Source organism: Cebus imitator, unplaced genomic scaffold (assembly GCF_001604975.1).
Source record: "Cebus imitator isolate Cc_AM_T3 unplaced genomic scaffold, Cebus_imitator-1.0 Scaffold616, whole genome shotgun sequence".
Lineage (NCBI taxonomy): Eukaryota > Metazoa > Chordata > Mammalia > Primates > Cebidae > Cebus > Cebus imitator.
Window position 1 is genome coordinate 407,766 of NW_016107931.1, and position 24,053 is coordinate 431,818.

General features: G+C 44.4%; 1 protein-coding gene and 1 long non-coding RNA gene across 5 annotated transcripts in view; one reads left to right on the forward strand and one right to left on the reverse strand.

Annotated features, from left to right (window-relative positions):
* The window catches only part of LOC108295047, a 29,994-nt gene extending 21,613 nt beyond the window's left edge, over nt 1–8,381 (reverse strand). For both annotated transcript variants that reach the window (XR_005198085.1, XR_005198084.1), the window contains exon 1: nt 8,124–8,381. This is a non-coding gene — a long non-coding RNA (uncharacterized LOC108295047). The remainder of the gene's footprint in view (nt 1–8,123) is intronic.
* CYFIP2 (cytoplasmic FMR1 interacting protein 2) overlaps nt 1–15,040 on the forward strand; it is a 142,355-nt gene extending 127,315 nt beyond the window's left edge. The window contains exons 27-31 of one of the 3 annotated variants that reach the window (XM_017517071.2): nt 1,514–1,586; nt 2,183–2,277; nt 8,304–8,542; nt 9,650–9,797; nt 12,286–15,031. In XM_017517071.2, coding sequence (XP_017372560.1) covers nt 1,514–1,586; nt 2,183–2,277; nt 8,304–8,542; nt 9,650–9,797; nt 12,286–12,453 — 723 coding nt within the window. In that variant the 3' untranslated portion in view covers nt 12,454–15,031. Of the gene's footprint in view, nt 1–1,513; nt 1,587–2,182; nt 2,278–8,303; nt 8,543–9,649; nt 9,798–12,285 lie in introns of all 3 variants that reach the window. The other 2 variants (XM_017517069.2, XM_017517070.2) reach the window with 2 other exon arrangements.
* The last annotated feature ends 9,013 nt before the right edge of the window (nt 15,041–24,053 follow it).

The window sequence follows — 24,053 nt, forward strand, 5'->3', positions numbered from 1 at the left end:
CCAGTGTAATTCACCATGTGAATATGAAAGATTAGCTTGAATGATCAATAAGCCAAGTTTTCAGGTTATGTAGTGAATCAAAGGATCTAAGCTTAGACATAGCAATGAAGGCCAGGTTGTGGGATTTACTAGAAAGGAGTCAAACAAACAGCTTACTTAAGAGGAGGAAAAGGCTGGGCACAGTGGCTCACACCTGTAATCCCAGCACATTGGGAGGCCAAGGCAGTCAGATCACCTGAGGTCAGGAGTTCGAGACCAGCCTGGCCAACATGGCGAAACCCTGTCTTTACTAAAAATACAAAAATTAGCCAGGCATGGTGGCAGGCATCTGTAATCCCAGCTACTCGGGAGGCTGAGGCAGGAGTAATCACTTGAACCTAGGAGGTGGAGGCTGCAGTGAGCCAAGATCACATTACTGCACTCCAGCCTGGGCAACAGAGTGAGACACCTCAAAACAAGGAGGGGATGATGAGGGGAAAGTTTCCCCTCTGGAAAAAAACAGAATTACAATCAACTCAGACAGGCTCCTCTGAAGGGACTGCAGAGTGTTCTTCCTCTGGTAGCCTCATTTCAAGGACCGACCTGCAGTTAAAAGGGAGTTGGGGCTCCCTTCCTGAACGGCTGGCCTTTGAGTCCTGGGATGGCACTGTTCCATCCATGCCTGGGGTGGAGGAAGCCAAGGACTCCGGCAATCTTGATTTTCTCAGATGCTTAGAATTCCAAAGTGTCAGAGTTTGAAATGGAGCCTGGCTCTTAACCTAATCCAAATGCCCACAGTTGAAGAGAGAGCAAACCCCAGTAGAAAGTGGCTTCTCCAGACTCCTTCCCTCCCCTTTGGTTTGAAATCCAGGGATTTCGAGCTTGTCCCAAGATAGCCTGTGAGACCCTATCTCCCCGTCTTGCCCTAACCAGACTTCCCCTCCAACCATTGTATGTTTGCTTTTAAGCTTATCTTTACGCATAGCAAGTCACCATCAGAACCGTTCTGGCCTGGCTTCTCCTCCCTCTTTTATTGCTAGTTGATGTCTGGTGTGGAGAAAACCAATCAGACACAGGCCTTTGCATAGAGTTGTCTGGATTTGTAGACTGGAAGACTGACCTAGCCACCTGCCGTGGGCCTACAGACCTCACAACCAACCAGACAGACACAGACTCTGAGGCCCATCTTCTATTTGATTCTGTGTAATCCAGCCTAATTCAACAAATTCCTTATAAGACTACAGTAAAAATGTACTGGGCTCTCAATATGTACCTGTGACTATGCCACAAGGTTATGCATTTCCTCATTTCATCCTCGCAACCCATTAAAATAGGTACTGTTCTCATCCTCATTTTGCAGATAGATAAGTAGACTCAGAGAGGCTAAGTAACTTGCCCAAGGTCACAGTCAATAGAAGAGCCAGGATTTGAACCCAGGTCTAGCTAACTCCAGTGCTCAGGTTTTTAGGAATGAAACATCTTCCTGATTTAAAATGAAAATTACTATCTCTTTCTTTGCTCCCTGTCTCTGCAGTCTCAAGAGGAGGTCTGCGATTTGCTCCATGCTGCACCCTTCCAAAACATCTTGCCTAGAGTCTACATCAAAGGTAAGAAACCACTACAGCAGCTGAATAACCGGCCAGCATTTGAACCTTATTCTCACCTCTTAGTCCTAGTTAACTCAGATCTAGTCAGCAAGAAGGAAGGTTAATCCTTTGGACACCCATTGAATAGCCACAGAATCACGAATTGGAAGATTGACCTAGCCATCTGAATTGAACCTTCAGACCTCACCACTGACCAGACAGACACAGACTCTCAGGTCCATTATCTCTGATTCTGTGTCATTCATTCTAGTTATTCAACAGATTCCTTACAAGATTATAGAAATGACACTCCAGGCCCTGTTCCTTGTTCCTTCTAGAATATCGCTAGTAGAGTGGTGTCTATAAATTCCAAGTCTAGACAGCACTATACTAGAGATATTCTAGAAGGAAGACAACTCCATTGTTGGACAAATCATAGAACATTTTTCCTTATAGTAAACACTATTCACACTTTCCAGAATCAAGGAGAGCAGTTCCACATACTCTATCCCATTTTTGGAATGCAGATACATCATCAGGTCCTTTGAGAGTTTTTCCTTCCCTAGTTGCCCTGTATGCACTGAATCTCATTTTCTGCTCTGTGACTCCTTTTGCAGAAGGGGAGCGCCTGGAGGTCCGGATGAAACGTCTGGAAGCCAAGTATGCCCCACTTCACCTGGTCCCTCTGATTGAGCGGCTGGGGACCCCTCAGGTACCAACCTTACATAATGAATGGGCTGTGAGCACTGACAGGAACTTGAGAAGGAGAGCATTTGACCAGACCTCACTGTACAGGTGGGGAAACTGAGGCTCAGAGAAGGGAAGAGAATGTCTAATAGTCAAAAGCTAGTTGATAGCAATGGCAACAGCAGGTCTAGAATGAGATTTGCCCACTCTCAGGCCTGAGTGTTTCTTCTGTACCTTGTTATCATGTCTCCTGGCAACAAGTCCTCTGCTTATTTAAACAAGTATCTACTGTGTCCCTGCTAGGTATCAAGAATTCTGTTACTTTGTCAAAGTTAAAACTCCACATACGTACTCTGTGAGCCAGCAGTTCACTTCTGGACATTTTTGCTAGAGAAGCGCTTAAAGGAACATAGATGCTTATGTAACATTGTTAAAGCAAAAACTAGAAACAACCCAAACATCTATCAGTAAAGCACTGATTAAAATGTATAAAGTCATCTAAATGCTAAGTTACTGCATATTACATATGTACTGAATACATAACGAAAAGGAAAAATTAGATCTTGATGCGTCAGTGTGGATAGATAAGCACAGTCAGTTGGATCAAGTAAGTTGCACTACAGTTCACACAGGATGATGGTTTTTTACATGCACACAACAAAGCCATCTAAAACTCTTCTGAAAATGTCTGGAATGATGTATACGTAGTTTGTCATGGTGGCAACCTCTGAAGAGAGGTGACAAGATAGAGTGGGAGAGAGCCTTTTCTGTAGCGTTCTAATGAAGGTGAATGAGCTCATTATGTTATTCTGTAATTGTTAAAAACCAGTACAAGTCACTGTGAACATCAAGATGAATCAGACAGATCCCTGCCTTCAGAGAATTCAAATTATGCAGGGAGCAGGAAGGAAGAGAAATAGGAGGGAAGGGGAGAAACAAAGGGCATGTGCTGTCTCTTTCCACGTTGACTTAAGCAAGCTGCACATGTTGCGGGGAGGCAGGGGAAGAATTTGGGAAGAGAAACAGGGCATCCTTGTGAGACACGCCAGCGCCGACTGTTTAAGAGATTTAGGATTGAAACCCGCTGTTTAACTGGCATGCTGGTGGTCCTCTCTGGTGTTCTCACCGAGAGCAGGAGGACTCGAATCCTCAGCAGAGGGCAGAGGTGGCCTCTCTTCTGGCAAAACATGGTAAGTATTTTTTAAGCACAATGCAGAGTGTCATCTGCACAGACGTCACGCTAAGGAAGCCACCCCAGCTGGGCACCCCGCATGCCACCAACCTCCTTCTGAAAAGGGTGATTAAAAGCTAATTGTGGGGCCTGGTGTGGTGGCTCATGCCTGTAATCCCAGGATTTTGGGAGGCCGAGGCAGGTGGATCACCTCAGGTCAGGTGTTCAAGACCAGGCTGGCCATCATGGTGAAACCCTGTCCCTACCAAAAATACAAAACTTAGCCGGGCATGGTGGCGGGCACTTGTAATCCCAGATATTTGGGAGGCTGAGACAGGAGAATCACATGAACCTGGGAGGCGAAGTTTGCAGTGAGCTGAGATCATGCCACTGCACTCCAGCCTGGGTGACAGAGAGAGACTCCATCTCAAAAAAAGGGAAAAGCTAATGGTGGTTGGGTTCTTTGACTCACCACAGAGGGAACTCAGATACTGTAGAGCACACACATTTTCTTTTTTGGTCTGCGGAGGCTAAACACAGGAGATCCTCTCCAGTGATTTCCTTTTAGGGAGAAAACCCAGTGAGTGACATGTAAATGTGTCTGCTTCACTGCTGCTGTCATCCTGCAGGCATCCCCGCCTCTCAAGCCAAAGTCTGGCATGTGTTTCCACTTAGAGGACTGTGAATTCCTTCCCTGTTCTGGTGAACACCATTTCCTTGGGACTGATAGAAATCTCAATCTGTCAAATGCTGAGTGTTTAACAAACAAGAGCCTAGACATTCTGTGAGACAGGAAATGCCAGTTTTATGTGTCTCCCATCCCTCAAGAAATAGCCCAAAACTTAGTCATTCCATGGACCAAAGAAAAATTAACAAAATAATTAACTTCTGAGATAGTTTGGGCACAGGGTACTCATAAGATATCTAGGTTGGTGACAGAGGAAGTCTGCAACATAGTTAAAGCTGGGAAGCTTGAGCAGTATTGCATTCTTTGCATTTGTTTGAGACAAATTCAGGTGACCTGGTTTGTTGCCCCACACTATCATGGAAAAAAAAACTTGGGGCTGGGGTAGGTTAAAAGACAGGCATCCTTGTCCCAACTCTACCCCTGAATCATCTAGTGCAAGCCATTTTCTCCATCTTTATTTTGTCATCTATGAAATAGGATCATATCTGCTTTACCTGCTTTTCTTGATTGTTATGATGAGCAAATAATAGAAGCATAAGAATTCAAAAACCATTGAGTTTTTTAAGAAGGAATATTGTTATATATTCCTTCTCAAAGTTATAGAGGAGGAATATTGAGATGACTTCAGCACAGCTTCACAAATGTTTTCTCCATCTCCTTGTTAAACTCAGAAAAGGTTAGAAAGAGAAAAAACTCCCCACTGAGTGGAATAGAAAAGAAATAAAAACTATGTTAAACACTCCCCTCCCCATATAACCCCAAGCTACAAATTGAGGTTATTTGCAGGAAGCAATCTATAAAGCATATTTTCAAAGCAAAAAGAAAATGATAGACATATCAGAAGACATGACACGAAAGAAAACTCACAACATAAAAAAAATACAATGCTAACACATGCAGGAAAGCATCTGCCCTTACGAGTAATCAATGAAATGCAGATTCAAAGAATGAGATACAATTTTTCATGTCAAGTTGACGAAGACTATTTCTCAGTGGAGTATTTTATTATTATTATTTTGAGATGGAGTCTCACTGTTACCCAGGCTAGGGTGCAGTGGCATGATCTGAGCTCACTGCAACCTCCACCTCCCTGGTTCAAGCAATTCTCCTGCCTCAGCCTCCTGAGTAGCTGGGACTTAAGGTGCATGCCACCACACCTGGCTAATTTTTGTATTTTTAGTAGGGACAGGTTTCACCATATTGGTCAGGCTGGTCTCCAACTCCTGACCTCAGGTGATCCGCCTGCCTTGGTGTCCCAAAGTGCTGGGATTGCAGGCGTTAGCAACCTCACCCAGCCGTATTTTATTATTATTGAGACAGGGTCTTTGCCTGTCACTCAAGCTGGAGTGCAGTGGTGCCATCGTAACTCACTGCAGCCTCAGCCTCCTAGGCTCAAGCAATCTTCCTGCCTCAGCCTCCCAAGAAGCTGGGATGAGTGCGCACCACCATACCTGGATAATGTTTTCATTTTTATAGAGATGAGGTGTCACCATGGTGCCAAGGCTGGCATACAGGAATATGGATGAGGGTACAAGGAACAGGCTTCACATAGGTAGATGCACATGGGTCAACTTTGCTTGAGGATAGTTTGCCACTGTGTAGCAATGCCGTTGAAAAATATTTATACTCATTGACCCTTCAGTTACTAAGTCTTCATCTTAACGAAATGCTCAGCTGCAGCTCACCAAATGTTATGTATAAGAATGGTGGGCTGGGCACGGTGGCTCATGCCTGTAATCCTAGCACTTTGGGAAGCCAAGGCAGGCAGATCACTTGAGGTCAGGAGTTCGAGACCAGCCTGGCCAAAATGGTGAAATCCCATCTCTACTAAAAATACAAAAATTAGCCAGGCATGGTGGCCCATGCCTGTGATCCCAGATACTCAGGAGGCTGAGGCAGGAGAATCACTTGAACCCAGTAGGCAGAGGTTGCAGTGAGCTGAGTTTATGCCACTGCACTCTAGCCTGGTCTAAAAAAAACAAAAAAAGGATGGTGGCTTTAGAATTGTTCTTAATTGTGAGTTTGTAAACAATTGAAGGTAACCAAGTATATAAGACTAAATGAATTATATCAATGGCCATTAAATGTAGCCATTCCTTCAACATATTGAAGGAAATGAGTTGAAATTACTGATCTATTAAAAAAAAGCAATGTAGTAATATGTCTCAAATTGTTAAATATACATATATACATTCACATACATAAATCATATATCAATATTTTAAGAATGTTCATTTCTGGGTAATTAGGTTTATGAAATATTTTTATTTTCTTAAAACTGTAGGGCTAAACACTCTTTTTTCTTTTTTCTTAACCACTAGGACATCAGGAAAGGACAAACACTTTTCAAAGGAAAGGGAGAAAGCTTATTATTGTTAGGCCCTTTTCATTGGCTGTAGTGGGCGGGGGCACCAGAGTTCCAAGTCTAAAGATTTATAACCATAGTTGCCAGTTTTTCTCTTCCCCACTCCAGGACTGTCTGACCCTGAGGACTGATTCAGATTAACCAAATGTAGATTTATTAGTAAACCAAAACTCTGTATGCATTAATTTGCAAAATAATATTCATGACTTGAGAACAAATTGAGGTCCTTTTATTTACTGAGCATCTTCCTTGTGCTAGGCATTCTCTTTCTGAAATGAGGAGCCCTTTCTGGGGCCAAATAGAAAAGAATAAGAATAAAGAGAATACGAACAGACTCGAGCACAGGCTCGGGATTTGTTTTAAACAAGAGATATTTCTAGCTAACTGTGGCAATTTGAGCGGTTCCCCCACTGCTCACAAGCTGTTCCTGCTGATGAAATCAGGATGAGTCACCAGGAATCAGGGTTCCCTCTTTCGTGTTTAAAACACACATTGGCAAACTACTTCAATTCATCTTTTTCCTAGATTTCTTTCAGTTCCTAGTTGTCGTGGCAACTACATTCATGGTCCACATTTATAACAGACTCCTGGCATTGCTGTTTCCGGATTTCCTTCCCTTCATGGATTCACTTAAAGGTCACCCTCTTCCTCCCTCATCCTGGAGGGAGCTTCCAGGAAAGCCAGGCAGGTGCCTCCCAGCCACCCTGTAAAATGGCTCCATGGGGAAACCTCCCACAGGGGAGCTGATCCCATGAGTCCCCTGTGGATCTCAGTGTCAGAAAGTCTGCCTTTTTTAGCTTTGTTCACAGATTTAGAGACCTTATTTTAACCTTAGATTTTAACACTTACCTTACTTTGCAGATAGCTTTCAGAACCTCTACCCCTACATGCTTTTACTCATGATGTGTGTAGTGATACGTTTTCACATCCAGCCTGTCTCGCCAGCTGGCTGTTAGATATGCAATAGCCAGAAGCCAGATGAAAAGCCAGTTTACATTATTAATAGAGGTCATTTGTAATTGTCAAAGAAGCCCTTCTAAAGGAAATCATTATCTGAAATCATGGGCAAATTTTAAAAGATTAACGTATGCTCATAGCACACTCAACTGTACAGAAGTATTTAAAGTCAAGAGTGACAGTCCCACTCACTCCTCCAAGCCCATCTGTTCGCACAACTGAGGTTAGTCTTTCTAAAATATGCTTTTCGCGTACACACGTCACACATACTTTCGTCTGTGGGACTGTACGTTGTCAATGTTTTTAAGTGGAGTTGTAATATGCATTCGTTTCTGCAATTTGTTCTCTTCACTTTACAACTTAACCAACAGATGTAGACTACTGGGTCAAATGGGAGCTTTATCACTCACTGGCTGCCTCTCTGAGCCTTAGTTTCTTCATCTGTAAAATGGGGATAGGAATGCCATCTACCTCATGGAGTGGAATGGAGTCAACACCTATCAAGTGCTCAGAACACGGCCTGCTTTATTACCCACACTCAGAAAGCTTAAGCTAGTAGTAATTACAGTAGAAGCAGTGGTACTACTGGTATCATGTCAGTCTTTTCAATGGCTATCTAGCATTCATTACATGGGTAAATCATCATTTACTGATGATGCCTGAATTTTACTTAACACCAGTAAGACTTACCATGAAACTTCCTTGCTGTTGCATTCAGGATCATCAAGTTAGTGCCCTGCTTTGAAGACGAGACATCAGTTTTGGTGAATTCCAGGTGCAGCCAGCTCTGGAGTTTGGGAATCTCTGGTGGGAGGTGGCAGATGGGCTCTGAAATGTGGCTAGAAGATGTATATGTCCTTCCGTTTCCAGCAAATCGCCATCGCTCGGGAGGGTGACCTCCTGACCAAGGAGCGGCTGTGTTGTGGCCTGTCCATGTTCGAGGTCATCCTGACCCGCATCCGGAGCTACCTGCAGGACCCCATCTGGCGGGGCCCACCGCCCACCAATGGCGTCATGCATGTCGATGAGTGTGTGGAGTTCCACCGGCTGTGGAGTGCCATGCAGTTCGTCTACTGCATCCCTGTGGGAACCAATGAGTTCACAGCTGAGTGAGTACTCCTAGAGAAGGCAGGGTCACCCCTAATCTGCCTGTGCTCCTGCAGGTCATGGGGCTACCAGAGTTCAGCCAGAAACGGGGTTGGGGGTGGCCAGCAACTACTTGTTGAGTGTGTTGATTGCGGCACAGGGTACACCTGAAGGCTGAGCCAATTGCATGGGCAAGAAAGAGCCCAGTAGGTATTTGATAATAAGACGCACTGCCCACCTCACCGCCACTACACTGTACTACTGGAAAGTGAGGAGCCTTTAGGAGTCTGTAGAGCAGAGGAGGGCTAGGTCTTCCTGAACTCACCCAGCTACATGTTGAGGACAGAGTGGAAAGGCAGACAAGCCCTCCCCTCCAGCAGCCACGAGCTCTAGGAAAAAGGCTGGGGGAAGGGGCAGCTTCCCTGAGAACGTGGTGTTGGTGAGGCTGTTTCAGAGCAGCTCTGGCCTACAAGCTTCCAGCACAGTAATGGGGAACTGGGGACACCTGCCCAGGCTGAGCTGGGGCTGCTGCTTAAGGACAAGAGAGAGAGTTGAAGGATGACCCTGCTGCCATCCAAATTGCCCATGTCTCTTGAGAGTTGGGGGACTGCAGTCGGAGCTTTGTCAGAACCAAAAGGACTCAGCCTCAACCCCAGCAACATCTGCCCACCACGGCCTGTCCCCTCCCTCTCAGCCTGCTCCGGCCAGTTGGTTTGAAATGGCCCTTCACCCCACGGGTGTTCCTTCAGCTCCTTTAGAGAGTCAAGACAGATTCTCCTTTGGCCTGCAGGGAGTAATCAGCCACAGAAATCTCAAGGGCTGGGTGGGTTTTTCCTTGCAAATTCAGAACTGATTTTTTTTTTTTTTTTTTTTTTTTTTTTTAACATTAGTGAGGCAAAGAGGCTGACACCTCTTTGTGGCTGGAAGGACTTTATATGACATAACTACCATCCCTGTAACTAATGAATCTACCCTCACAGCTTCCTTTGTACCCATTTTATAGATTAAGAGACTTGGCCCAAAGACAGGCCTGCTCAGTAGCTGTACTCCTGGCCTAAGATGAGTCTCCCTCCCTCCCTCTCCTCCTCCCCTACCTCTCAACTCCAGCTGCTTTCTCTCCCTGCTCCTAGGCAGTGTTTCGGTGATGGCTTGAACTGGGCTGGCTGCTCCATCATCGTCCTGCTGGGCCAGCAGCGTCGCTTCGACCTGTTCGACTTCTGTTACCACCTGCTAAAAGTGCAGAGGCAGGATGGGAAGGATGAAATCATTAAGAATGTGGTATGCAGGCTGAGGCCGGGGAGGTGGGGCTGGGCTGACAACCAGGCTTTCACCAGAAAAGCAAAGGACGGGGGGCTGCTCTTGAAGGCCAGCTCCCCACACAGCAGGTGCAAAGGTATTACAGGCCGCTGACCTGTTTAGAGGAAGCCACGAGTCACCCACTCGTCACCTACTGCCATGAATCAGGTCACCCTGAAGGGCAGGGCTGGGCTCCAGACCTGGAATGCACCTTCCCTGTCCCAATCAGGCTCTGCTGATGCCAGTTTCTCACCTGTACAAATATTCACCCAACACCGGAGTTGTGCAGGGCGCCTGGATGGGATAGTGCTGGTGTGGGGTGAGACGGGCTGCTGTGGAAAGGCAGAGGAGGACTCTTAAACCATGCTGAGGGCAGAGAAAGCTTCCCAGGAGAGGGAGGCCATGCCTGGGCTGAGTCCAGGATGGCCCACAGCAAAGAACAAAGAAGCAAAGGGGGGTATGGGGTGGGAGGATGCCCCAGACAGAGGAACGGTGACAGCTGAGGCACTGAGACACGAAGGCAGATCGAAGGTAGGGTTTCGGGGACCCAGTGAGAAGAAGTTCTGGAACATCTTACCCGACAAACCCAAGCGGCACTCAGGGGATCGGAAGAACACACTGTATTACACCGGCGGGCCCAGAAGGGTCCGCACCCAAAAGTCTGGACCCCAGCTTAGAATAGTACAGTTTTTACAAGTAAGGGAGAGGGGAAGTAACCAGGACTTTAGACAACACAGCAGGTTTTAGACAAACGCGGCAGTTTCTCTTAAAGGTTTTCCAGTTAGTAAGCAATAAGCTTAGGCACAGAAGCAGAAAGAGGCGGTTACCAACAAAAATAGGGCAGTCTCCAGACAGGGACGGTTGCTGACAATGTGCTGTCAAAATCCTGGGCAACATTTTTACTTCAAGGAGAGCGAGCTAGGAGCCACCTCACAAAGGGCTTTTAAAGAAAATATGCATAGTTTCAATGGTAGTTTTCAGTGTATGACTCAGGGGCATGGAGTATACTAAGTATACCCCCATTCCTACCATCCCTCTCCAGAGCTTTTTCATTTTCCCCAAGTCAAACTCTGGGCCTATTAAAAAATCACTCCGCATTTTCTCCCCAGCCCCTGGTAACCATCATTCTGCTTTATGAATTTGACTACTTCTAGGTACCTCATATAACATACAGTATTTGTGTTTCCGTGACCGGCTCAGTTTAGTTAGCTTGTCTTCCAGCTTCATCCATGTTGTAGCTTATGTAGATTTCCATCCTTTTTATGGCTATGTAACATTCCACTGTGTATACAGACCCCGTTTTGTTTGTCCAGTCATCCATGGACGCTTAGGTTGCTGTCACCCTTTGGCTATTGTTGAAAATGGTTAATTTTGGCTACTATGAAACATAGGTATACAAATAACTCTTTAAATTTCTGTTTTCCATTCTTTTGACTATATACCCAGAAGTGGAATTGCTGCATCGTATGGTAATTTGATATTTTTTAGAAACTGCCATTCTGTTGTCCATAGTGGCTGCACAATTCTACCTTCCCACCAGTAGTACACAAGAGTTCCAATTTCTCCACATCCTCATCAGCACTTATTCTTTAATAATAGCCATCCTGATGGGTGAAAAAGTCATCATGTTGTGGTTTTAATTTGAATTTCTCTAATGACTGTCAGTGCTGAGTGCTATATCCATGTGCTATTGGACATTTGTATATCTTCTTTGGAGAAGTGCCTATTCGAGTCCTTTGCCCATTTTTTAAATTGAGTCCTTTTTGTTGAGTTGAAGTTCTTTACGTATTCTAGATATTACTTATTAGATATGATTTGTGATTATTTTCTATTTTATGAGTTGCCTTTTCATTCTGATGGTGTCCCTGTGATGCACAAAAGTTTTTAATTTTGATGTCCAATTTTTTGCCTTTGCTTTTGATACCATATCTCAAGATATTATTGCCAAATCCATATCATTAAAATTTTCCCCCTATATTCTAAACGTTTCAGCTTTAACCCTCATGGTTAGGTCTCTGATCCATTCTGAGTTAATTTTTTGTGTATGGTATTAAGGTAAGGGTTCCATGTTACTCTTTTGCATGTGGGTATCCATTTTTCCCAGCATCTTTTGTTGGAAAGGCTGTTGTTTCCCCCATTGAACAGCCTTGGCACCCTTGTTGAAAATCATTTGATCATACATATAACTGTATTTCTGGGCTCTCTATTCTGTTTCATTCATCTGTATGTCTACCTCTATGCCAGTACCACACTTCTGATTACTATAGCTCTGTAGATGGTTTTAAGACTTGGAGAGGGTTTTCACCATCCTGTTAACACTTGATTATCAGATCCAGGGGATTCCATTAAAGGACTTTAAGTGATATGATCATTGATGCAGGGGACCCTGGACCTCACTGACTTCTCTAACTTCCTTCTCTTTCCACTCTCTTTGTCCTGCCCTAACTTGAACATCCCCTTCCTTCTGTAGCCCCTCAAGAAGATGGCCGACCGGATCAGGAAGTACCAGATCTTGAACAATGAGGTTTTTGCCATCCTGAACAAGTACATGAAGTCCGTGGAGACAGACAGTTCCACCGTGGAGCATGTGCGCTGCTTCCAGCCACCCATCCACCAGTCCTTGGCCACCACTTGCTGAGCAGAAGGTCCTGCAGACCCTTATCTGGAGGAGGAAGAGAAGCAGGAGAGAGAAAGCCACAGCCAGCCTGCCACAGGATCCGACTGGACAGCGTGTGGGATGGACCTGGAAACAAACAAGTACCTCCCCAACCACATCTCCACCACTCCCTAGGGCGAGGCCTGTGCATGCTCTCCCATGACATCTCCATGCTGGTTTCTCCATAGCATATATGAAAGAAAAAAAAAAAAAAAAGGAAAAACAGGGCAGTGTGTGCTTTTTCTTTTCTTGCCCCCTCAACCTTTCACCCTTTCTCCATCCCTTCGTCCCACCTATCTGCGGTTGCTTCCCAAGACCTCCTCCCAAGATGGACACTTCCTACCCAGTGCCCATGTCTGACCCCAGGACTGAAGTCTCAGACTGAGAACAGATATGGTCTGCCCAGAGATGCCAGCCCGGCCTGAAGGGCATCCCTCAGCTTACGACTTCATCTCTCCGGGTTCCCTCCCTGCAGTGCCACGGGGGGTATCTTCTCCCCCTCTGGCTGCCAGGGATTCTACCACAGGGCTTCCCAAAGCCCCATCCTAACTCCTCTCTCAGGGAAGTCCTAGAGAGAGGTCCAAAAAACATTCACAGGTGTATCACACCGTATGCAGGTGCGGTAGGAGACTGGTCAGGTCTGCTGTGGGGAAGCAGTATGTGTGAACACGGCCAGAAGTTTCACGGTCCAAACAGGATGCTTTCAGGCCATCTCAGCTGCTTGATGGCGAGATGGTTCCCTCATTCCTTTGGCAAAGGCTTAGCATTGGGCCACATAGAGGGAAGCAGCTTTGAACAAATCAGTCACAGCACTGCCTACAGCATTAGCCAGCTACCAAATTAGGGACCACTTCTTGGCACAGAATTGCTTACCAAGGAACATTTCCACAAGGAAGAAAATGTTAAGGGGTTATTTCCACAGAGGCCCAAAACATCTTGGAAATACAGAGGTGAGGGGGAATAATAATTGTCAATGAGCTTTTAATACTAAGATACGTATGACCCCTGGCCCCCAAGAAGAGTCCTCTTTTAGGGAATCAGAACTTTCGTTGTCCTAGAAGCTGAAAGATTCTTGCAACATTTTAGCTTTTGCTCTCAGCTTGGCTGTTCCCTTTATGTTGCTTAAGTTAGACTTTGGGGTGTGGCTTCTCTCCCAGAGGTAATATTTACTTCCATTTTCTAGACCAAACCAAAAGTCTTCTGCAGAATCTCCCACCAAGTGTGACGAGAACATTGAGACGGACAGAGGCTTTAGGATATACATGTCTTGTTACAGAGTATGTCATTGTCTCAGGAAATCTGTGGCCCTGTGGTTTTAAGAGCATAAAATGTGACATTTGATATTTTTCCAGCCCAGGGAAGTAAGATGGTTAGAAATGGTTGCCTTAATCAAATGGCCTCATTTTTAACCCCAAAGGAAGTACCCACAGGAAGAGGTCTGTGTGATGTCCTTATGTCCTCCAGTGAGGAAAGGTGGGGCCACATGTGAAAGGTCCGTTAGGTCAGATCCTGAGAGTAGCACATCTGAGTGCAGATTCCTGGGTCCCGCCTCAAACCTACGAATTCTGAATCTCTGGGAATAGGGCCAGGAAATCTGCCCTTTCCACAAGCTACCTGACTTGTTCTGTTGCACATCAAAGTTTAGGAAGCACTGCTGTAAAGGAGTCATTCTGATAACCTTGGGCTTTGGGCTACCACTGAGCTGTGGGGAAAAAATATGTACAGGGAAGAGAGAAAGGAGGAGGTTCCAAGTGGAAACTGGCAGATCCTCCTGTCTGGAAGTACCACCTTCTATTCTGATTTCTGACTTTTTCTTCTTGATGACCATAGCTATGTTCCAGAGGCAAAAGAGATATTATCCCAGATGGCAGAACATACTTTCAAAACACATAAAATGTCTAAGCTCCAGATCCTTCTACATCTTTAGTCCTGTCTGAGGATGGTAGCTGGCTCTCTGTAGCTGATAGATAGCTAGAGTTTCATCCAAATCCCTGACCACAGCTTCGTGGAGATTTGAATCATCTATTTGATGAGATTTCTGTATCAATAACCCACCTCTGTCACCCCACATTCTTATCCCTAAATTTCACCCTCTGGGCTGATCACATTACCTGCAGGGAGACTTGATCCCAGTAGATTGAGGTCTTCCCATTCAGTAGAAGGATTTCATTTCCCTGGCTTGCCAGTGGCACTGATTTCTAAACACCCTATGAGTTTAATATTCTCTCCCCCTGGCATTACTGCCCTAGCCTCTTTTGATTTTTGTGTGTGTCTAATAACCAGGAAAAAAATAAAGCTTAGGTTTTAAAAAGTTTTAAAAAATCTGTTTCAGAAACTGTCAAATGTACCATATTTGTATTAAGAGTTGTTGGGGATTTTTGTACAATGAATTTACATTTATTTATGGTGACTTATATTTACGCTTGTGATCAAATAATGATGTTAAATTCTTAAATCATATTTGCTATGCAGCTGAAAATGATATTTTGATTTGTATTTCGGGGGTACCTGTGATGAGTTGATAAACATTTCCATCTTCATTAAAACTGCTTCCAAACTAGTAAAACCAGCAACTTGGTCGTGATTCCTGGTCCTGTTCTAATCCTCATTGACCTGCAGAAGATATTAGAACTAAGTAAACAACCTACAAGAGAATGAAAGAAAAATATAGGTTAGTGCACACCAAACTAATGGCTTTGCTTGGTTTCTCACTTGGGGAATTACACCTTTACAAATCGAGCCTCACATTTCACATAGCACCAGCTTTCCTAAAGGTCATCCACTAAGATGAGTCGTAGGGCTGTTTCTTCTTCTGTCAAGTTGGACAAGATGATCCTTTCTAGCTCTCATATCCTGATTCTAGGTAATTTCCCACTGGGACACTTTGAGGGGTCTACTTCACACACTCACAATCTTTCTCAACCTGTGTCACCACCTCATAAAATTGCCACCACCTCATAAAATTGCCACCACAGGGCCAGGCACGGTGGCTCACGCCTGTAATCCCAGCACTTTGGGAGGCCGAGGCGGGTGGATCACGAGGTCAACACATCGAGACCATCCTGGTCAACAAGGTGAAACCCCGCCTCTACTAAAAATACAAAAAATTAGCTGGGCATGGTGGCACGTGCCTGTAATTCCAGCTACTCCGGGGGCTGAGGCAGGAGAATCGCTTGAATCTGGAAGGCAGAGGTTGCCGTGAGCTGAGATCACACCATTGCACTCCAGCCTGGGTAACAAGAGCGAAACTCCGTCTCAAAAAAAAAAAAAAAAAAAAAAAAAAAAAAAAAAAAAAAAAAAAAAAAAAAAAAAAAAAAATTGCCACCACAAGGAGTCATATTTGAGCTGGTGTAGTGGGAGGACTATTAGTCTTGAGATGCTCAGTGAAAAAAGGGTTCCAAAGAAGATAAATTTGGGAAACACTTCATGTTCTTTCCCCTTGAAGATCCGTAAGGCTCTGAGGAGTCCTGCAGAACTTTTATCAGTCTGGATTAACATTGTATCTCCTAGATGGTTGTATCAGTCTATTTTCATGCTGCTGATAAAGACATACCCAAGACAGGGAAGAAAAAGAGGTTTAATTGGACTTACAGTTGCACATGGGTAGGGAGGCCTCCGAATCATGGCAGGAGGTGAAAGGCACTTCTTACATGGTGGCGGCAAGAGAAAAGCTAAAGCAGAAACCCCTAATAAACCCATCAGATCTTGTGGGACTTATTCACTATCACGAGAATAACACAGGAAAGACTGGTCCCTATGATTCAATTACCTCCCCCTGGGTCCCTCCCACAAGAATTCTGAGAGATACAATTCAAGTTGAGATTTGGGTGGGGACACAGCCAAACTGTATCATTCTACCCCTGGCCCCCTCCAAATCTAATGTCCTCACATTTCAGAACAAATCATGCCTTCCCAACAGTCCCCCAAAGTCTTAACTCATTTCAGCATTAACCCAAAAGTCCACAGTCCAAAGTCACGTCTGAGACAAGGCAAGTCCCTTCTGCCTATGAGCCCATAAAATCAAACGCAAGTTAGTTTCATCCTAGATACAATCATAGTGTAAGTATTGAGTAAATACAGCTGTTCCAAATGAAATTGGCCAAAACAAAGGGGTTACAAGGCCCCACACAAGTCCAACATCCAGCACAGCAGTCAAATTTTAAAACTCAAAAATAATCTCCTTTGACTCCAGGCCTCACATCCAGGTCACACTGCTTATCCCAGGTATGTGGGTCACACAGGTATCCCAGGTATGTGGGATACCTGGTCTTGTGCTGCTTCACCCCTGTGGCTTTGCAGGGTACAGCCTCCCTCCTGGCTGCTTTCACGGGCTGATGTTGAGTGTCTGTGCCTCTTCCAGGTGCACAGTGCAAGCTGTTGATGGATCTACCATTCTGGTGTCTGGAGGATGGTGGCCCTCTTCTCACAACTCCACTAGGCAATGCCCACTATGTGTGGCAACTCCAACCCATTTCCCTTCTGTACTGCCCTAGCAGAGGTTCTCCATGGGGGCCTCACCCCTCCAGCAAACTTTTGCCTGGGCATCTAAGTTGTCTCCATGTATCTTCTGAAATCTAGGTGGAGGTTCCCAAACCTCAGTTCTTGACTTCTGTGTACCCGCAGGTTCAACACCATGTGGAAGCTACCAAGGCTTGGGGCTTCTACCCTCTGAAGCCACGGACCAAACTCTATATTGGCCCCTTTTATCCATGGCTGGAGCAGCTGGAACACAGGGCACAAAGTCCCTAGGCTGTACCTGGCATGGGGACCCTGGGGCCAGCCCATGAAACCACTTTTTCCTCCTGGGCCTCTGGGCCTGTGATGGGAGGGACTGCCATGAATATCTCTGACATGGCCTGGAGACATTCTCTTCATGGTCTTGGGGATTAACATTAGGCTCCCTGCTACTTATGCAAATTTCTGCAGCTGGCTTAAATTTCTCCTCTAAAAATGGGTTTTTCTTTTATACTGCTTTGTCAGGCTGCACATTTTCTGAACTTTTATGCTCTGTTTCCCTTTTAAAATGTAATGCTTTTAACAACACCCAAGTCACCTTTTGAATGCTTTGCTGCTTAGAAATTTCTTCCACCAGATACCCTAAATCATCTCTCTCAAGTACAAAGTTCCACAAATTTCTAGGGCAGGGGCAAAATGCCACCAGCCTCTTTGCTAAAACTTAACAAGAGTCACCTTGGCTCCCAACAAGCTCCTCATCTCCATCTCATACCTCCTCAGCCTGGACACTATTGTTCATATCACTATCAGCATTTTTGTCAAAGCTATTCAACAAACGTCTAGGAGGTTCCAAACTTTCCCGCATTTTCCTGGTTTCTTCTGAGTCCTCCAAACTCTTCCAACCTCTGCCTGTTACCCAATTCCAAAGTCACTTCCATATTTTGGGGTATCATTTCAGCAGTTCCCCGCCCCTGCTATCAATTTACCATATTAGTCCATTTTCACATGCTGATAAAGACATATCTGAAACTGAAAAGAATAAAAGGTTTAATTGGACTTAAAGTTCCACATGGCTAGGGAGCCCTCAGAAATATGGCAGGAGGCAAAAGGCAATTCATACATGATGGCAGCAAGAGAAAAATGAAGAAGCAAAAGCAGACACCCCTGATAAACTCAGCAGAACTTGTGAGACTTATTCACTATCACTAGAATAGCACAGGAAAGACTGGCCCCCATGATTCAATTACCTTCCACTGGGTCCCTCCTGCAACACGGAATTCTGGGAGATACAATTCAAGTTGAGATTTGTGTGGGGACACAGCCAAACCATATCAATGGTTTGGTTATTACCTTGGAAATCCCTTTCTCTGCAACACTAATCATCCTCTCTTAGAACACACTTTTCCTAAGGGTATGCAAATTCCTGGTAAGATATTTTTTAAAGCTCCCGCAGGGGAAGGACCACTCCCAACAGGGAGCAACATGGAGGTAGGGGAACCTCCCCAACCCAGGAAAGCAGTGAGTGAATGAGCGACCCCGGGAAATGACACTTCTCCCAAGGATCTTTGCAACCCTCAGATCAGAAGATGTCCTTGTAAACCCACTCTACCAGGGCTTTCAGTCTGACAGAGCTATGTGATACCTCAGCATAGGAGCCACTCAGACATGTGCAGAAACTCTGGAGCTTTAGATACTTGGACTTTGTAGAAAAAGTACCTGCAGCTCCAGCAAAGTGGGATGTTAGACCCCCATACATAATCCTAGGAAAGAGGCAGAATCCAGGGGGCTGAGCAGCAATGGCCTATAGGTCCACTTCCACAACACCTCAGGAGATAAGACCCAGCAGCTTGGAATTCCAGCCACTAGTAAGTGGCATTGCACCTCCCTAAGAAGTAGCTTCTGGTGGGTGGGAGAGGCTGCCATCTTTGCTGTTTGGGTGCCTAAGCCATTCCAGCCTTCAGGCTTTGGAGTGTCCAAGCTGACCAGGGATGAAAGGGATTCTCCAGCACAGCTGCTCTACAAAACAGGGCCAGACTGCTGCTTTAAGCAGGTGCCTGATGCCAGACCTCCTCACTGGGCAGGGCTCTTTCAGTTGGGCCCTCCAACCAATGCCACCAGTGGTCTCCAGCTGACAGAGACATGAATTTTCCCAGAGATGGTGCTCTCAGAGGGAGGGGCAGGTCACTATCTTTGCTGGTTGGGTGACTTAGCTGTTTCAGCCTTCAGGCTTTAGAGAGTCCAAGCCGACTGCAGGTGGAAGGGATCCCTCAGTATTGCACAGCTCTACCAAATCATGGCCAGACTGCTTCTTTAAGTCGGTCCCTGATCCCACTCCTCCTCATTGAGCAGACCTCCCAACCGGGTCCTCCAGCCACCCCTCTTGGTGTTCTCCAATCAACAAAGTTTTGTAATCTCTCTGGGACGGGCCTCCCAAATGGAGGGGCGAACCACTATCTTTGCCATTTAAGCCTTTGGACTTCATAGAGTCTGAAGTGACCGGGAGGGCAATGAAGCAGACCCCCCAGCACAGTACAGCTGCTCTACCATAATGTGGCCAGACTGCTTTTTTAAGTGGATCCCTGATCCCCATTCCCCTTCATTGGGCAGGACTTCCCAACCTGGGTCTCCAGCTACTTCCTGCAGGTACCTTTGGGCCAGCAACAGGCCTGTACCTCCCTGGGACAAAGCTCCCAGAGGGAGAAACAGGCTGCCATCTTTTGACTTCACTGGTGATACGTCTAGGTACAAGAAAATCTGAGGTGAGTAAGCACTGGAGTGGGACCCAGGCATACTACAGCAGCCCTAGGGAAAAGTGGCCAGACTTTTCCAGGGGCAATTGTCACTGCCTCTGCAGTGGAACTGTCCTTGCCACCCTCAGACTAATGAAGGAGTAAAGACCTTAGGTGCCTTATCCATGCCTCCAACAAGCTGTAGTCAACCCAAGGAGAGGAGGCCAGTCCATCTCCCATGGATCCCACACTACCCCCTCTATCCCCCACTGCTTGCCTCCAGACAGGGAACCCATGGTTTAGGCCTGCAACACAGACTCTCCATCCTGGGCTGATTGTACTGAGCAATTGCTGACCTTCATTTCTCTGGGGTAGAGCCCTCAGAAGACAAGCAAACAACCCTCGACCACAATCACTATAAAAATTCCTTCCTCTGCTGCCTCCAAGTTGGGGAAGAGAAACAAACACTTAGATCACCCCAGAGCTGCAGTGGGCAGCCCAGGAGTACCTAGTTGTAATCTGCAGTCAGCACTCAAGGGGGAAAGAAATCCATGCTTTCAAAACATGGAGAGGAAACATAGCTGCAACTGAGGAAATACAATCAAGCAAGAGTCTACCAAATGACCAATAAGCCTAAGCGCCACCTGCTGGATCACATCCCAAAGCTTCAACACCAAATATACCTCATTAACATAGCCCCTTTGAAACCAGAGACAAGAAGTCAGCTTCAAATAAAGACCCTGCACAAAGCCTTGGCCTGGTGAAAACACCCAGAAAGGAAACTTATGTACTGTAGTCAATCTATACTACAGTTAAAAGAACACCCACACACAGAGCTGAGAAAGAACCAACAGAAGAACTCCAGTTACTCAAATTGCCAGATTGTCATATGTCCTCCAAATGACTGCACCAGTTCTTCAACAAGAATTTTTAACCAGCTCAAACTGGTTGGAATGACAGAAACAGAATTCAGAATATGGATAGAAACAAAGGTCATGAAGATTCAGGAGGACAGAAAAACACAATCCAAGGAAATTAAGAATCACAATAAAGTGATACAGGCGCTGAAGGATGAAACAGCCAGCATAAAAAAGAACCTAATGCGTCTGACAGAGCTGAATAACACAATACAAGGATCTCACAATGCTATCACAAATATTAACAGTAGAAGAAACCAAGCTGAAGGAAAAAAAAAAAATCTCAGAACTTGAAGACTGGCTCTCTAAGATTTTCAGACAAAATTTTTTAAAAAAATAAATGAACAAAACCTCAGAAGTATGGGATTATATAAAGAGGCCAAATCTATGAATCATTGGCATCCATGAAAGGGAAGGGAAGAAAGCAAACAACTTAGAAAACACATTTCAAGATATTATCCATGACAATTTCTCCAACCTTGCTAGAGAGGCCATCAAATTCAGAAAATTCTGCAAGGTTTTACACAAGAAGATCATCCCCAAGACACATAATCAGATTTTCCAAAGTTGCAATGAAATAAAGAATGTTAAAGGCAACTAGAGAGAAAGGGCAGGTCACCTACAAAGGGAACCCTGTTAGGCTAACAGCAGACCTCTCAGCTGAAACCCTAAATGCCAGAAGAGCTTGGGGGGATTATATTCTACATTCTTAAAGAAAAAAAATTCTTTAACCAAGAATTTTATATCCAGCCAAAGTAAGCTTCCTAAGTATCAGAGAAATAAAACCCTTTTCAGATAAGCAAATGTTGAGGTTAATCATTACCACCAGACCTGCCTTACAAGAGATCTTGAAAGAAGCACTAAATACAGAAAAGAAAGACTGCTATCAGCTAATAAAAAAACTGTAAAGCAAACACACAAAAGCCAACATAATAACCAACTAACAGCACAATGACAGAATCAAATCCATACATATCAATACTAACTTTAGATGTAAATGGGCTAAATCCTCTCTTAAAATGCACAGAGACAGAGTGGCAAGCTGGATAGAAAAGCAAGAACCTATGGTATGCTGTCCTCAAGAGACATCTCACATATAATGACAGGCTCAAAATGAAGGAATGAAGGAAAATCTGTCAAGCAAATGGAAAACAGGAAAAAAAGCAAAGGTTGCAATCCTAACTTCAGACAAAACAGATTTCAAACCAACAAAGATTTAAAAAAGACAAAGAAGGGCATTACATAATGGTAAAAGGTTCACTGCAACAAGACCCAACAATCCTAAATACATATGCATCCAACACAGGGGCACCAAGATCCATAAAGTAAGTTCTTAGATACCTTCAAAGAGACAGACTTTTACACAATAGAACACTTCAACACTCCATTAGCAGTATTAGACAGATCATTGAAGCAGAAAATTAACAAGATATTCAGTACCTAACCTCAACACTGGACCAAATGAATCTGTTAGACCTTTACAGAACTCTCCACCCCAAAACAACAAAATATACATTATTCTCATTACCAGATAGCACATACTGTAAAACCAATTGGACATAAAACAATTCTCAGCAAACGTACAAGAACCAAAATCATACCAAACATACTCTCAACCACAGCACAATAAAAATAGAGGACAATGAAAATCACTGAAAACCATAAAATTACATGGAAATTAAAAACAGCATGCTCCTGAATGACTTTTGGATAAATAATAAAATTAAGGCAGAAACCAAGAAGATCTTTGAAAATAATAACAAAGATAAAACATACCAGAATCTCTGGGACACAGCTAAGGCAGTGTTAAGAGGGAAATTCATAGCACTAAATGCCCTCATCAAAAAGTTAGAAAGATCTCCAATTAACAATCTAATTTCACAACTGAAAGAATTAGAGAAGGAAGAACAAATCAACTCCAAAGCTAGCAGAAGATAATAAAAATCAGAGCTGAACTATAAATTGGGACATGAAAAACCACTCAAAAGATCAATGAATCCAGGAGTTGGTTTTTTGAGAAAATTAATAAAATAGATGGGCCGCTAGCTAGAAGAATAAGGAAGAAAAGAGAAGATGCAAATACACACAATTAGAAATGACAAAGAGAATATTAAAACTGACCCCACAGAAATAAAAGCAATGATCAGAAACAAGCCAGGCATAGTGGCTCATGCTTGCAATCCCAGTACTTTGGGAGGTTGAGGCAGGTGGATCATTTGAAGTCAGGAGTTTGGGGTCAGCCTGGCCAACATGGTGAAACCCCATCTCTACTAAAAAATACAAAAATTAGCCAGGCATGGTTGCACACATCTGTAATCCCAGCTACTCAGGAAGCTGAAACAGAAGAATTGCATGAACCCAGGAGACAAAGGTTGCAGTGAGCCAAGATCGCACCACTGCACTCCAGCCTGGGTAACAGAGCAAGACTCCATCTCCAAAAAAAAAAAAAAAAAAAAAAAAAAAAAAAAAAAAAAAAAAAAAAAAAAAAAAAAAAAAACACCACCACCCTAAAAAATTACTACAAACACCTCTATGCACACAAACTACAAAACCTAGACAAGATGGATAAATTTCTGGAAACACACACCCTACATCCTCCCACTTATGAGCTAGGAATAAATTGATTTCCTGAACAGAAAAATAACAGGCTCCAGAATTGAATCAGTAATAAATAGCCTACCAATCAACCAGTAATACATAGCCTACCAACCAGTACAGCCTTTCAAAGAAGCATGGGACTGGATGGATTCACAGCCAAATTCTACCAGTTGTACAAAGAAGAGCTGGTATCATTCCTACAGAAACTATTCCAAAAAAATGTGAGGAGGAAGGACTCCTCCCAACTCATTCTATGAAGCCAGCATCATCTTGATACCTGAAATAAACAAAACTTCAGGCCAATATCCTTGATGAACACTGATGCAAAAATCCTCAACAAAATACTTGCAAATCAAATCCAGCAGCACATCAAAAAGTTAATCCACCATGATCAAGTAGGCTTCCTCCCTGGGATGCAAGGTTGATTCAACATATACAAATCAAAAAATGAGATTTATCACACAAACAGAACTAAAGACAAAAACCACATGATTATCTTAATGGACACAGAAAAGGCTTTTGATAAAATTCAACACTCGTTCATGTTAAAACCTCTCAAACGAGGTACTGAAGGAACATACCTCAAAATAATAAGAGCCGTCTATGACAAACTCACAGCCAACATTATATTAAATGAGAAAAAGTTGGAAGCAGGCCGGGCGCGGTGGCTCAAGCCTGTAATCCCAGCACTTTGGGAGGCCGAGGCAGGTGGATCACGAGGTCAAGGGATCGAGACCATCCTGGTCAACATGGTGAAACCCCGTCTCTACCAAAAATACAAAAAAAAATTAGCTGGGCATGGTGGTGCGTGCCTGTAATCCCAGCCACTCAGGAGGCTGAGGCAGGAGAATTGCCTGAACCCAGGAGGCGGAGGTTGCAGTGA